This window comes from Hippoglossus hippoglossus, chromosome 5 (assembly GCF_009819705.1).
Source record: "Hippoglossus hippoglossus isolate fHipHip1 chromosome 5, fHipHip1.pri, whole genome shotgun sequence".
NCBI lineage: Eukaryota > Metazoa > Chordata > Actinopteri > Pleuronectiformes > Pleuronectidae > Hippoglossus > Hippoglossus hippoglossus.
Window position 1 is genome coordinate 10,326,875 of NC_047155.1, and position 13,067 is coordinate 10,339,941.

The following is a 13,067-nucleotide window of genomic DNA, read 5'->3' on the forward strand; positions in this document are numbered from 1 at the left end:
AATGAAAAGGTTCTTGCTGGAAGATGACGTGTAGCCACTGCTGCTGCCACAAGAGGCATAAAAGCTGCAAAGTCACGGATTTAGAGGCCATGTTTCACCGAGATGTGTGTTTCAGCACCGTGTACGACTGACATGGATAAATTGAGTGATAATACAAAACAAAACAAAGTTGTGTCCAGCACAACAATAAGCCAAAAGTATATATGAATTTTATCTTTTCATTATATTGAATTATTTGCTTTTTTAATTAATGTGAAAGAGAGGCAGATCACATAAGGTTATTCTTCTTTCTGCTCCTTTTCATTTCCTTTGTATAAGGAACGGTGTAAAGCAGCTTTGCATTTACTTGAATTCTAAAATACTTTTCACAGCAGGCAGCACCAGTTTATGGACACATTTTTACAGTGAACTGGAAAAAAGAAGAAACAGAAGAAATTAGTTTCAGATAAAAGTAAAATCAAGAGAATTTTCATCCTCTGATTATCAATTAGCACGACTACTATTAGCATACATACCATGAAGATGTTATTCTCATGTTAATGTCGCCCTCTTCAGGGCAGAAGCTTGAAGGGCAAATTGTCTGGAGGCTGGATTGCAGCTTCCTCGCTCTCTTCCTGTAACAGTTGTAAACACTTATTAACACATATTTAACGCCTCGACAGATTTTCAACACAATATTTTTGAATCTTAAGAAACAGCATAAAAACACTGCATTTGAGCGAATGACCAAGCATTAGTTTAACTTTCATTTCAACTCAAAACATTTTTGACTACAATTTATTTTTTCACCTCAAGGGGAAGCACTTGGATTTGTCGTAATTTTTGGATCGCTTCTTCCTCAGCAGCAACCTTTTGAAGATTCTTCAGGTGAGCGTTCTGCACCGCAAGTTCACTGTTCTGCTGGCTCTGCTGGCTCTGCTGGAGCTGATCGTTCTGCTGGAGCTCATCGTTCTGCTGGAGCTCATCATTCTGCTGTTTGCTGAGCACCTCCTGCATCTGGGCCTGCGTCTTCTGCCAGAGGGAGATGAGATAACAAGAAGGTATTGTAGAGAAAAACGTGGTAAAGCATCAGAGAAGATCCTTTAAACCAACCAGAACTAGCCACACTTAATACATGAAGTATTTCTGTGTTTACATAGAAACCTTATAACTCCTGCTTCAGCGATCTGAATGCTTGTCTTGTCCATGATCAGTTGGGCAAATGAAAACCTTTCAAAACCTTCAGAATAAATCCCATATTGTAAAGTGATTTTATGCTAATTGAAAATGTGGTTAAAAATGCTCTCAAAACAGCTATTGTAAAATGAAGAAGTACTACATTTGTACGCAACTATACATAAATGTTATTTGTATAAAAGTTACTGCAGATATTTTTATTTTATCTAATTCCTTACCAGCAAAGAATCCACCAGCTCATCATCATGTTTACCCTTCATCAGCAGGGTGGAAACCTGGTCCTTCAGAGTTTTCATTTCAGCAGACAAAATTTTATTCCTGGCTTTTGAGGCTTCCAGCATTTTCTTCAAATCTGCGTTTTCTTTCTGGAGGTCCTCATGTTCCACCAAGATCCTCTGTACAAGAGAGCAGGTCCTTCGTGCATTAACAAAATCATATTTCAAATCATTAAATACCATTAACGACATGTATACACACCTCAAACTCCTTCTGCTTCTCATTCTCGATTTTGTGGATGTAGCTGAGGTTCCTCTGCTGAGGACTGGTTTTTAGAGGGACCCCTGTGCCCAGACACCTTTCCTCTGTCTGGACACTTGGCTGTTGCTGCCGAGTCGACCGCTTCAGCTGCTGCTCGAGGTCCCGCACCTGTTGCACAAGGTCCAGTGTGTAAGATTAAGGTGAAAGGGATCGACACACACACACACACACACAGACACACTGAAGCACTAAGTGAACACATATGGCACTAATAAAGCTGCTGTCACTCACATAAATAAAAGTCTAAAATTGTCTTTGTTTAAAATGAACTAAATGAGGGAAGCTGACATTTCACAAATGGAGGATTTTATTTCTCTTTCGGAAATCTCTTTGTCAGCATGTCAAAAAAAATCATCTGGAAGCTAAACTTTGAACGTCCCCTAACGTTACTGTTGAAATGTAGTGTGCTTTACATTCATGCAAATAATCATCAGGAGACGGCGTGTTCGAATCTAGCACAAGTATAAGTTTTATATAAAATAATACTAGTGAGTTTCACCTAAATTGTACGAATTGTTGTTTTCTTTACCCTAGAATGGGTCCTTTATAATTAAATACTTTATATTTACATCGGGAGAGGGTCCTCTCTACGGAGGCTGCCATGTTTTTTACAGTCGTCCAACCTGGAAAAACTAAACACCTTTTGAGTTTTTATGACAACTGAAGGCTACCACAGGTTCTCTTTCCTGTTTGGAAGAGTAGGGTGAGGTGAGGGGTGTTCAGCTGCAACATGCACCTTCACCACTAGATGTGACTAAATACTACACACTGAACCTTTAAATTTGAGAAGCACATCACGATTAAAGATATAATAGAATTTCTATCTTACCCTCGTCTGAAGAGCCAGAACTTGTTGAGCGCGACCTCTAAAGCTGCTCGGGGAGCTCAGTAATTGCTGAAAGTTGACCTGCTCTCCAACCTCACTGATTAAAACCTGCAGCAATAGTAGCAGGACATAGTTTAGATGAAAGAGGTCACATATTATTAAATATATAAATATATGATATTCGACTCGAGCAGTTTGAATAAATAAACATTGTACCTTTTGAGCAACTTTTAACTCCTGTTTGACGGCTTGAATCTGGTTTCGGTATTCAACCACTTTCAGCTGGGCTGCAGCTAATTTTTCCTGCAGAGATTTCACTGCTGGATTTCCCTGCTTTTGAGAAACATGAGTCAGATTGAGTTGCCAACATTTACAGTTAGGAAGACATAAAATGCATTATGTAAATTTTCACTGTAAAAACTTCAATAATTACCTCACAGTCACCAACAAACTGGGATTTAGTTGTTTGGCCAGGGGGAACGTGCACCAACGCAGACCGCAGCTATAGAAAGGAGCAGAACATTACAACTGTTCATTCACTTATTTTATCTGTGATAAATCACATTAACCCACAAAAAACATCATTATTTGAAAAAATATATGGCTTAAAAAACTGTACAGTTAAAAAACTTTCATCCAACAAATCAAGTTAAATGAGAACTTTGTTACCTCTTTCTCAAGCTCTTTGATTTTGTTGCTGTTTTGCTTTGACTTTATCTTTTCTTGCTCGACCTCAGCACTCAGCCCTCGGTTCTTCTTGGACAGCTCAATAATCTTGGTGGCTGCTGTGTCTCCAGCCAAGTCTGATGTGCCTGAAGGGAGGAGTGGATGATGAAGACAGGGTGACGCATTGCTAACAATCTCTCTGCGTGCAAAGTGAATACAGGCTTATGTTATTAGTATTTACACCTACATGCTAAAGCCAGGCGTTCCTCTTCTCTTTTCTTCTTCAGGTATTTCATTTCAAAATCCTTATCTTCGAGAAGTTTGAAGAGACGACCATTTACATCTTGTAGCTCTCTCAGCTGTTCAAGCAAATTCTGACTGTCATTCTGCACAAGTCTATAGGAGGGTAAATAAAGTTGAATACCAAGATAAAGATTCCAAACCTTAAGCAATTGCACAGTAAAGTGTCAAGGAGATTTATGCAGCTATTGAGATAAACTACATTTAAATCAGCCTTCGCAAGACTCACCTGTTGTTTGCAGGCAGGTTTTCTTCCTTCAACTGATCCGAATCATCCTGTGTAACTTTGACATTAAGCTTATGTGCTTCTTTTGCTTTTTTCCTATCCAGCTTTTTTTTCTCCTGCTGTTTCTGTAGTATTTCGAACTGAAACTGCAACTCATTCTTCTCATCGCCGTGGTCCATGATCTATGAGAAATTATTTTTATATATGCCTATTATTACGTGACATGAAAAGTGAGTTATCGCAGAAGAGATCACAACCAAGGTGCAGTGCTGAGGCATCCCAAACCCTATCAGCCTAACCATATGGCTAACTAGCCTAGAGCTAGTCTTCAGTGGCTCCCCAGGAGGGTGCTTAAAATTTTGCTGCCCACTTTCTCAGTAAGTGGGCAGCAGACCCAAGACAAAGTCCTGTGCCACACCCTGAAAACGTACCCACACTAAAAATAAGAAAGAAAACATAATAAAGTGGCATGACTCAAGTCTGCCCGATGGCTAAATAATTAGGATGCTCTCAAACACCCAGCACGGAACTCAGCCCCCAGTCAAAAATGACAAAATGATCTAAACTTGCGCTTTTATGATGGTTTCATTACTGAAAGACACAGAGTTTTGCGGAGACCCTTCAACTGCACAACGCTTCTGATCAGTACATGCTTGCAGGAGGTGGTCAGTACAATGTCTACAGGTACTTATCATGACTTCACTTTTGTGAAGTAAAGATTACATGATGCACTTTATAATTGTGTTTTGAATTGTAAAGCCATGTTTGTGATGCTAACTACATTGAGAAAAACATGATATTCAATCACCAACTTACAATATGTTTCAACCACACCATCAGTCTGTCCTAAAGAACAACCGCACTCAATAGCAAACTTTAACTATTTCATATCAGTCTATGGACGTGTATAAAAATGGACGACATGACAGTTCCCCAAAGTAAAGAAAAAGCGTCTTGATCACCCTCTGGTGGCTGGCTGCAGTATAGGTTATTAACCATCTCTATGTTAGGTGATGGGACATGAACCCAACTAAAAAGTCAAAGTACATGTCAAACTAGAAAATGCTAACCTGCTGAAATGCTTTACTGAATCAAACTGGAAAATTATGATAGCCCGTGATTTGAATGTGGAGCTGCTGAAATGCTTTTCTGGATTAAGTTCTTCTTTGTTTAGTTTAACAAATGTACATTACCGCCAAAATAGGAATTTGACATCAACACATTGCCAAGATCAAAGGCATGTGTAACACTCCCATGATCAAAGGGATTATGGGAATGTGATCATGACAGGCTGATAGCATCATGTGATGTTTGTATTTTATCTAATTACTTACCAGCAAAGAATCCACCAGCTCATCATCATGTTTACCCTTCTACTGCAGGGTGGAAACTTGGTCCTACAGAGTTTTCATTTCAGCAGACAGAATTTTGTTCCTGGTTTTTGAGGCTTCCAGCTTTTTCTTCAAATCCGCGTTTTCTTTCTGGAGGTCCTCATGTTCCACCAAGATCCTCTGTACAAGAGAGCAGGTCCTTCGTGCATTAACAAAATCATATTTCAACTCATGAAATCCCATTAACGACATGTATACACACCGGTTCAGCGGGAAGATGTGCGCGAGTGGTGACGTTCACTACGTCCAATGAACCAACAACATGAACTCACTGAGCAGAAATTTAAATTCACTCATTATCTACTCACCACTATGCTGATGAAGGGGTGAGTGAAGTGTTTGAGTCCACAAAACAATTCATAAAACACGGTGTAAATGACGCTGTTTCCAGTTGAATATGAATGCTGGGGCGTGCCGACACTTGGATGACACCACACGAGCTGTATGGCAGCACCAGTTTATGGCCCAGTTTTGAAAGTGAACTGGAAAAAATAAAAAAAGAAGAAATTACTTCAAGATAAAAGTAAAATCAAGATTCTAACTAACAATTTGTATCCTCTGATTATCGATTAGCCAGCTACCATTAGCATACATACCATGAAGATATTATTCTCATGTTAATGTCTCCCTCTTCAGGGGAAAAGTCTGAAGGGCAAATTGTCTGGAGGCTGGATTGCAGCTTCCTCGCTCTCTTCCTGTAACAGTTGTAAACACTTATTAACACATATTTAACGCCTGGACAGATTTTCAACACAATATTTTTGAATCTTAAGAAACAGCATAAAAACACTGGATTTTTAGCGAATGACCAAGCATTAGTTGAACTTTCATTTCAACTCAAATTTTAGTGCGGCCAACCAAACTACAATTTGCTTTTTTTTTTTACCTCGAAGGGGAACCTCTGGATTTGTTGTAATTTTTTGATCGCGACTTTCTCAGCAGCAACCTTCTGAAGATTCTTCAGGTGAGCGTTCTGCACTGCATGTTCACTGTTCTGCTGGTTCTGCTGGCTCTGCTGGTTCTGCTGGCTCTGCTGGATCTGCTGGATGTAATTGTTCTGCTGTTTGCTGAGCACCTTCTGCATCTGGGCCTGCCTCTTCTGCCAGAGGGAGATGAGATAACAAGAAGGTATTGTAGAGAACAGCATGGTAAAGCATCAGAGAAGATCCATCCTCTGATTTCCGCGGCTTATTTAAAACTTAGAAATCGAACGTGAAATCCCCTCAAGATGTAGTGCCACTTCGAATGTGGAACAGAAACTGAATTTTGAATTAAATAAACCATTAAACTGACAAGAACGAACCACAATTAATTCATGAAGTATTTCTGTGTTTACATAGAAACCTTTTTACTCTTTCTCCTGCTTTTGTCTTGTCCATGATAATTTGGACAAATAAAAACCCGTCAAAACCTTCAGAATAAACCACATATTGCACAGTGATTCATCTGAAAACAGGTTGATGATGATTTACAATGTATTATATGCAAATTGATGTACAGTGTTACTGTAGATATTTTTCTTTTATCTAATTCCTTACCAGCAAAGAATCCACCAGCTCATCATCATGTTTACCCTTCATCAGCAGGGTGGAAACCTGGTCCTTCAGAGTATTCATACCAGCAGACAGAATTTTATTCCTGGCTTTTGAGGATTCCATCTTTTTCTTCAAATCTGCGTTTTCTTTCTGGAGGTCCTCATGTTCCACCAAGATCCTCTGTACAAGAGAGCAGGGCCTTTGTGCATTAACAAGATCATATATCAACTATTTAAACCCCATTTACTACTTGTATACACACCTTAAACTCCTTTTGCTTCTCATTCTCGATTTTGCGGATGTAGCTGAGGTTCCTCTGCTGAGGACCGCTTTTCCGAGAGACCCCTGTGCCAAGAGACTTTTCCTCTGTCTGGACGCTTGGCTGTTGCTGCCGAGTCGACCGCTTAAGCTGCTGCTCGAGGTCCCGCACCTGTTGCACAAGGTCCAGTGTGTAAGATTAAGGTGAAAGGGATCTATTGGCAGAAATTGAATATGAAATAATACTAGTGAGGATTTTACTAGTATGTTTCACCTAAATTGTACGAATTGTTGTTTTCTTTACCCTAGAATGGGTCCTTTATAATTAAATACTTTATATTTACATCGGGAGTGGGTCCTCTCTACGGAGGCCGCCATGTTTTTTACAGTCGTCCAACCTGGACATACTAAACACCTTTTGAGTTTTTATGACAACTGAAGGCTACCACAGGTTCTCTTTTCTGTTTGGAAGAGTAGGGTGAGGTGAGGGGTGTTCAGCTGCAACATGTACCTTCACCACTAGGTGTCACTAAATACTACACACTGAACCTTTAAATTTGAGAAGCACATCACGATTAAAGATATAATAGAATTTCTATCTTACCCTCGCCTGAAGAGCCAGAACCTGTTGAGCGCGACCTCTAAAGCTGCTCGGGGAGCTCAGTAATTGCTGAAAGTTGACCTGCTCTCCAACCTCACTGATTAAAACCTGCAGCAATAGTAGCAGGACATAGTTCAGATGAAAGAGGTCACAGATTATTAAATGTATAAATATATGATATTCGACTCGAGTTTGATTAAATAAACATTGTACTTTTTGAGCAACTTTTAACTCCTGTTTGACGGCTTGAATCTGGTTTCGGTACTCAACCACTTTCAGCTGGGCTGCAGCTAATTTTTCCTGCAGAGATTTCACTGCTGGATTTACCTGCTTTTGAGAAACATGAGTCAGATTGAGTTGCCAACATTTACAGTTAGGAAGACATAAAATGCATTATGTCAATTTTCACTGCAAAAACTTCAATAATTACCTCACAGTCACCAAAAAACAGGAATTTTGTTTTTTGGCCAGGGGGAACGTGCACCAACGCAGACCGCAGCTATAGAAAGGAACAGAACATTACAACTGTTCATTCACTTATTTTATCTGTGATAAATCCCATCATCCACCAACAAATCAAGTTAAATGACAACTTTGTTACCTCTTTCTCAAGCTCTTTGATTTTGTTGCTGTTTTGCTTTGACTTTATCTTTTCTTGCTCGACCTCAGCACTCAGCTCTCGGTTCTTCTTGGACAGCTCAATAATCTTGGTGGCTGCTGTGTCTCCAGCCAAGTCTGATGTGCCTGAAGGGAGGAGTGGATGATGAAGACAGGGTGACACAATGCTAACAATCTCTGTGCGTGCAAAGTGAATGCAGGTTTATGTTATTAGTATTTACACCTACATGCTAAAGCCAGGCGTTCCTCTTCTCTTTTCTTCTTCAGGTATTTCATTTCAAAATCTTTTTCTTCGAGAAGTTTGAAGAGACGACCATTTACATCTTGTAGCTCTCTCAGCTGCTCAAGCAAATTCTGACTGTCATTCTGCACAAGTCTATAAGAGGGTAAATAAAGTTGAAAACCAAGATCAAGACGCCAAACCTTAAGCAATTGCACAGTAAAGTGTCAAGGAGATTTATGCAGCCATTGAGATAAACTACATTTAAATTAGTCTTCACAAGACTCACCTGTTGTTTGCAGGCAGGTTTTCTTCCTTCAACTGATCCGAATCATCCTGTGTAACTTTAACATTAAGCTTATGTGTTTCTTTTGCTTTTTTCCTATCCAGCTTTTTTTTCTCCTGCTGTTTCTGTAGTATTTTGAACTGAAGCCGCAACTCATTCTTCTCATCGCCTCGATCCATGATCTATGAGAAATTATTTTTATTGTATTATCAATAAAAAGTGTATACATTATATATGTATATTATTACGTGTGTTTGGATTTGTGTGGAAAGGAATATTCAGAGCTAGAGTGAAAGGAGGTCTGAAAAAAATCGTAAACTTTTGTCTTAAAATTGCTCTCAAACCCACAAATGTAGTTCAAGCTCAAATCGAAGGAATATTTGTGCTAGTCGCAGAAATGGCACTGTGAAATCGAGCAGGGCTACACTTTTGGCTCTATGCGCTCAACCACGACAGAAGTACCACCGAACGAGCCCATTCACTCCCATAATGCACTTTATAATTGTGTCTTGAATTGTATAGCCATGTTTTTGACGTTAACTACATTGAGAAAAACATGATATTCAATCACCTACTTGCAAAGTGTTTCAACCACACCATCAGTCTGTCCTAAAGAACAACCGCACTCAATAGCAAACTTTAACTTCAGTTTAATCAGTCTATGGATGGTATATAAAAATGGACGACATGACAGTTCCCCAAAGTAAAGAAAAAGCATCTTGATCACCCTCTGGTGGCTGGCTGCAGTATAGGTTATTAACCCCACCTCCTCTATGTTAGTTGATGGAACATGGACCCAACTAAAAAGTCAAAGTACATGTCAAACTAGAAAATGCATCATCTGATGAAAAGGCTGTGTGAATGCTAACCTGCTGAAATGCTTTTCTGGATTAAGTTCTTCTTTTTTGTTCGGTGCAAAAAACATACATTACCGCAAAAATAGGAACGTGATGACAACACATTGCCAAGATCACAGGCATGTGTCACACTCCCATGATCAAAGGGATCATGGGAATGTGATCATGAAAGGCTGATAGCATCACGTGATGGTGTCACCAGTAATATGATGTCAACAAGTCAGGAAGAAGAGGCAGATCCACTGGATGGCGGTAATGTACCTTGACGCTTGTTGACACCCGCAAATAAACCGAACAGAAGAAGAAGGTGTAGAGTAGATGGCGGTAATGTACCCTGTCAAAGAGGAGAGCTGCTGTTAACAAGTGAGATTGATAGAAGCATCTCACAGAGGGGTTTCTCAGTTAGATGCTTCATCAGTGGAAGCAGGACACTTGGATATAGGCAGTTAGAAGCTGTAGGCGAGTCTCCTCACCACCAACTTAGTCAGTCTTAGAAACCTTATTAGAATAATAATCCATAGCGCTATAGACTCTGACCCTTCAAATGGAGAGCTGGACCAGCCACCCCTGTACTGCGGCAATACTGGGATCTCACGCTGCATTATGTGGCATTAGCTCATCTGGTAGAGCACTCGCTTAGTATGCTAGAGGTGGTGGGATTGATAGATGACCATTTTGCAAATGTCCCTATTGTGGGACTAATAAAAGATTATCTTATTTTATATCTGTGCCTGTTCTTGTATCTGTTCTGTTTCGTGTGTGCAGGAGTTGCTGCACCACTCTCAAACACACGCACGCGCGCACACACACACACACACACACACACACACACACACATACACACCTATACACATTTTTTACCTCACTTTACATTATTATCCTCTCTTTTTTGACTTAAGATTTGTGTGAAATCAATTCACATCCACACAGAGTTATTACTTAGTTATTACTATTGGCAGCATGAGAATGGAGGACACACACCAAGCATCAGGCACACACAAAATTTCTTGGGAGGATTTCTAGTTTTATCTACAATGTTAACACAGTGCAGCCAAACAAAAAAACATAAATAAAATACAGAGTCTTGACAAGGAAATCAGGTAAAATGGGGGAACGTCAGATCAGCAACAGGAGCTTCATGCAGCTAATACAAGATTGTCCAGCAATATCCAAAGAAACAAGCTGACTCTTCATGCTTTACAGCCACTTCATCCATTTAAAAAAAAAAAATAGTGTCTCGTTTTGATGAATTCTTCTCTTTTAGAAATCTTCTCCTCTCTTCGTGTTGTGTTGGAGAGACGTTGACGTCCAACAGATGCTCCAGGGCAGCATGATCTCATTTGCAGTAGCCTCGTGCTCTTAACCTGTAGCTCACAATCTGCCACTTTGACCATAAGGCACTTGTACGCAGTTAGAAACGTCAGTACAGAAATGAATGTACAATCTCACCCTGACTCAGGATCAGTGCTACGAGCAGGTTAATGCACTTCGACTAAATCTGGAAACAGAAAATGACGTCATCTGGTGAAACATAGTTACATCTCAGTAAAAAATATTGGCGAGTTATATGAGTTATATGGGTCATTTTCAATCATACAGAGTATTTCAGGGTTTTCATTTGAGCATAAAAGATGGTTTCACACATAATATTGTTATACATGGTGAGAAATGATCACCCTCATCAGCCAGGACATTCAAAAATCAATGTTTGTATCAGAAATTGAAATGCACATTTTAAATATTGCTTCACTCCTCTGACACATTTGGTTTCCATGCAACAACAGTGCTGCAGGCACTGGCTATTATGGGCTGTGTCGTGGTGTTCTTGCTCTGATGTACAGTGCATTTGACATATAAACAAAAAAATGCAAAGATACAAACTTAAAAAGGTTCTTCATTTAGAGGCCTTTCTTTTCCTTGAACAAGGAAATACAAAAACCATCAAGTTAACTTATTTATTTGCTTTTTTTTTTCTCAGCCAGCTCAGAGCAAACAGCAAGCCCCGAAAACAACATTCAATGCTTTTGCAGATATCTTACATACTGACATATCCCCCTCTGTTTACCAGTCTATGGTGCTAACTACGAGAAAATCCCCAAACATCCAATTTGTATAAAAAAATTATTTTATTTTTCCATCGCCTGTATCAGTCGTCAGTCTTACAGTAGTTAAGGCAAACAAGTAGTGTTGTAGTTGTGGAGGCAGTGGCGTCTTCTTCAACAGTGTCCAGTGTGTGTGTATGTGCATCTAATACTAAACTGTAATGTTGTGCATTCATGCAGTTCTTTGACGTGTGGGTTTCTTGTCGTCCTCGTTGTGCCACTCAAACTGATGCCAGTCAGTGTCGGCTGTGAGACATTCTGAGCAGCTGAACTGGTCGTTCTGCTAAACACTGGTTAAGATGCACGTTATAAATAGACTATCCAAGGCCAGCCATCATTGGGGTAGAGTATGGGAGAATATAGATCCAGTGTAACAGGCCACCATGATGTACGTACTGACGCAGTACAGTGTGCACAGGATTTCACGATCTCAGTCTATGTGCACTTTTTTTTTTTTTAGTCCGTTAGTTCCAATGCAAAGACAGAATGAGTGCCTCATGTGGTGATTTTTCTTCATGAATTCAGTCCGTCGGGGCTTCTAACAGAGTTACGAGGTCCCGTCGCTCCAGTGCGTTGACCATTCCTTTTTATGGACGACTCCCGACTTCTCAGTCTGGAACTGTGGCCTGTCCTCGCGAGGAATCTTCACCGCGTGGTACTGAGGCAGTTTTTCTTTGTAGTGGGCCCGGCGGAAGAAGCCACACTGTCGGCAGCAGGAGGAGGAGGAGAAGCAGGTGGGGTCGCAGGTAGTAGAGGAGAAGAAAGGAAAAAACAAAGGATTAACTGATCGCATACAAGAGACTGCAATTTGTTTGCCCTCATTTCACTTGATAACATGGTCTGCTTCCAATATCATGCCCAGTAAGAGATCTATAAAATCTATTTTATTCCTTTAAAGTAATGTCTTCTAGTTCATCTCAGACAGATGAAAGGAAAACCTGATTATCTTGTGATGACTTTGTGCAGTCACTGTGACATTTTAGTACAAAACAAATGCAACAAAACGCACCTCCACATGCTCTACATTTCTAATCCAGCAACAGAATTAAGTGACTTTGATTCACACGCCAACACACAAGCAAAGTGTGATTAAGGAAAATCTGCACACAAAACACCAAATGATCCATTTAACACGTGGGATAAGCAGTTGTTCATGAGATGCATGTGTAATGGTTAAATGAAGAAATTGAAAAGTGCATAACAAGCATGTCAGGAAATTGAAGTCTACATTGACTGGTGTCAGATAATGAAACTGTAATGTCAGCAGCACGCGGCTCTACAGGCATCTCACAGCCCAGAGGGAGAGATGACTGGATAGTGTTCAGGAAAAATAATGTTTTGAATCAATTTATTTTATCACCAAAACCCTAATTTTTTATCTTTAAGATCTAATAACAGAGAATAGCGCCACGGTGGCAAAAGTGTATATTGCAGGTTACTGTCGCTGTAACTATTACCTCTGCCAAGG

General features: G+C 39.9%; 3 protein-coding genes across 6 annotated transcripts in view; all 3 read right to left on the reverse strand.

Annotated features, from left to right (window-relative positions):
- Nucleotides 1-310: 310 nt before the first annotated feature.
- On the reverse strand, nucleotides 311-8,819 carry LOC117761225 (coiled-coil domain-containing protein 13-like). The gene is made up of 11 exons (XM_034584921.1): nucleotides 8,644-8,819; nucleotides 8,362-8,510; nucleotides 8,118-8,260; nucleotides 7,947-8,015; nucleotides 7,730-7,843; nucleotides 7,520-7,624; nucleotides 6,920-7,087; nucleotides 6,661-6,837; nucleotides 6,009-6,221; nucleotides 5,719-5,817; nucleotides 311-409 (listed from the first exon to the last, which is right to left on the reverse strand). Exons 1-10 carry the CDS (start codon nucleotides 8,817-8,819, stop codon nucleotides 5,755-5,757), a joined length of 1,377 nt encoding a protein of 458 aa, XP_034440812.1. The 3' UTR covers nucleotides 311-409; nucleotides 5,719-5,754.
- Nucleotides 532-3,669, reverse strand: LOC117761267 (coiled-coil domain-containing protein 13-like). The gene is made up of 9 exons (XM_034584983.1): nucleotides 3,453-3,669; nucleotides 3,209-3,351; nucleotides 2,973-3,041; nucleotides 2,756-2,869; nucleotides 2,543-2,647; nucleotides 1,654-1,821; nucleotides 1,395-1,571; nucleotides 790-1,011; nucleotides 532-614 (listed from the first exon to the last, which is right to left on the reverse strand). Exons 1-9 carry the CDS (start codon nucleotides 3,499-3,501, stop codon nucleotides 552-554), a joined length of 1,110 nt encoding a protein of 369 aa, XP_034440874.1. The 5' UTR covers nucleotides 3,502-3,669; the 3' UTR covers nucleotides 532-551.
- A 1,681-nt stretch (nucleotides 8,820-10,500) lies between the features above and the next one.
- itga7 (integrin, alpha 7) overlaps nucleotides 10,501-13,067 on the reverse strand; it is a 37,096-nt gene continuing 34,529 nt past the window's right edge. For 3 of the 4 annotated variants that reach the window (XM_034584989.1, XM_034584988.1, XM_034584990.1), the window contains exon 25: nucleotides 10,501-12,302. In XM_034584989.1, coding sequence (XP_034440880.1) covers nucleotides 12,147-12,302 — 156 coding nt within the window. In that variant the 3' untranslated portion in view covers nucleotides 10,501-12,146. The remainder of the gene's footprint in view (nucleotides 12,303-13,067) is intronic. The other variant, XR_004613814.1, reaches the window with a different exon arrangement.

Bases quoted from the DNA above. Each gene is read 5' to 3' on its own strand.
- LOC117761225 (XM_034584921.1), bottom strand. From the start codon at position 8,819: ATGGATCGAGGCGATGAGAAGAATGAGTTGCGGCTTCAGTTCAAAATA. The intron at 8,261-8,361 runs GTAGGTGTAAAT...TCCTCCCTTCAG, and splicing joins GGAACGCCTGGCTTTAGCAT to GCACATCAGACTTGGCTGGA. The intron at 8,016-8,117 runs GTAACAAAGTTG...TCCTTTCTATAG, and splicing joins TCAAAGAGCTTGAGAAAGAG to CTGCGGTCTGCGTTGGTGCA.
- LOC117761267 (XM_034584983.1), bottom strand. From the start codon at position 3,501: ATGAAATACCTGAAGAAGAAAAGAGAAGAGGAACGCCTGGCTTTAGCA. The intron at 3,042-3,208 runs GTAACAAAGTTC...TCCTTTCTATAG, and splicing joins TCAAAGAGCTTGAGAAAGAG to CTGCGGTCTGCGTTGGTGCA. The intron at 1,572-1,653 runs GTGTGTATACAT...TCTCTTGTACAG, and splicing joins AGAAGCAGAAGGAGTTTGAG to AGGATCTTGGTGGAACATGA.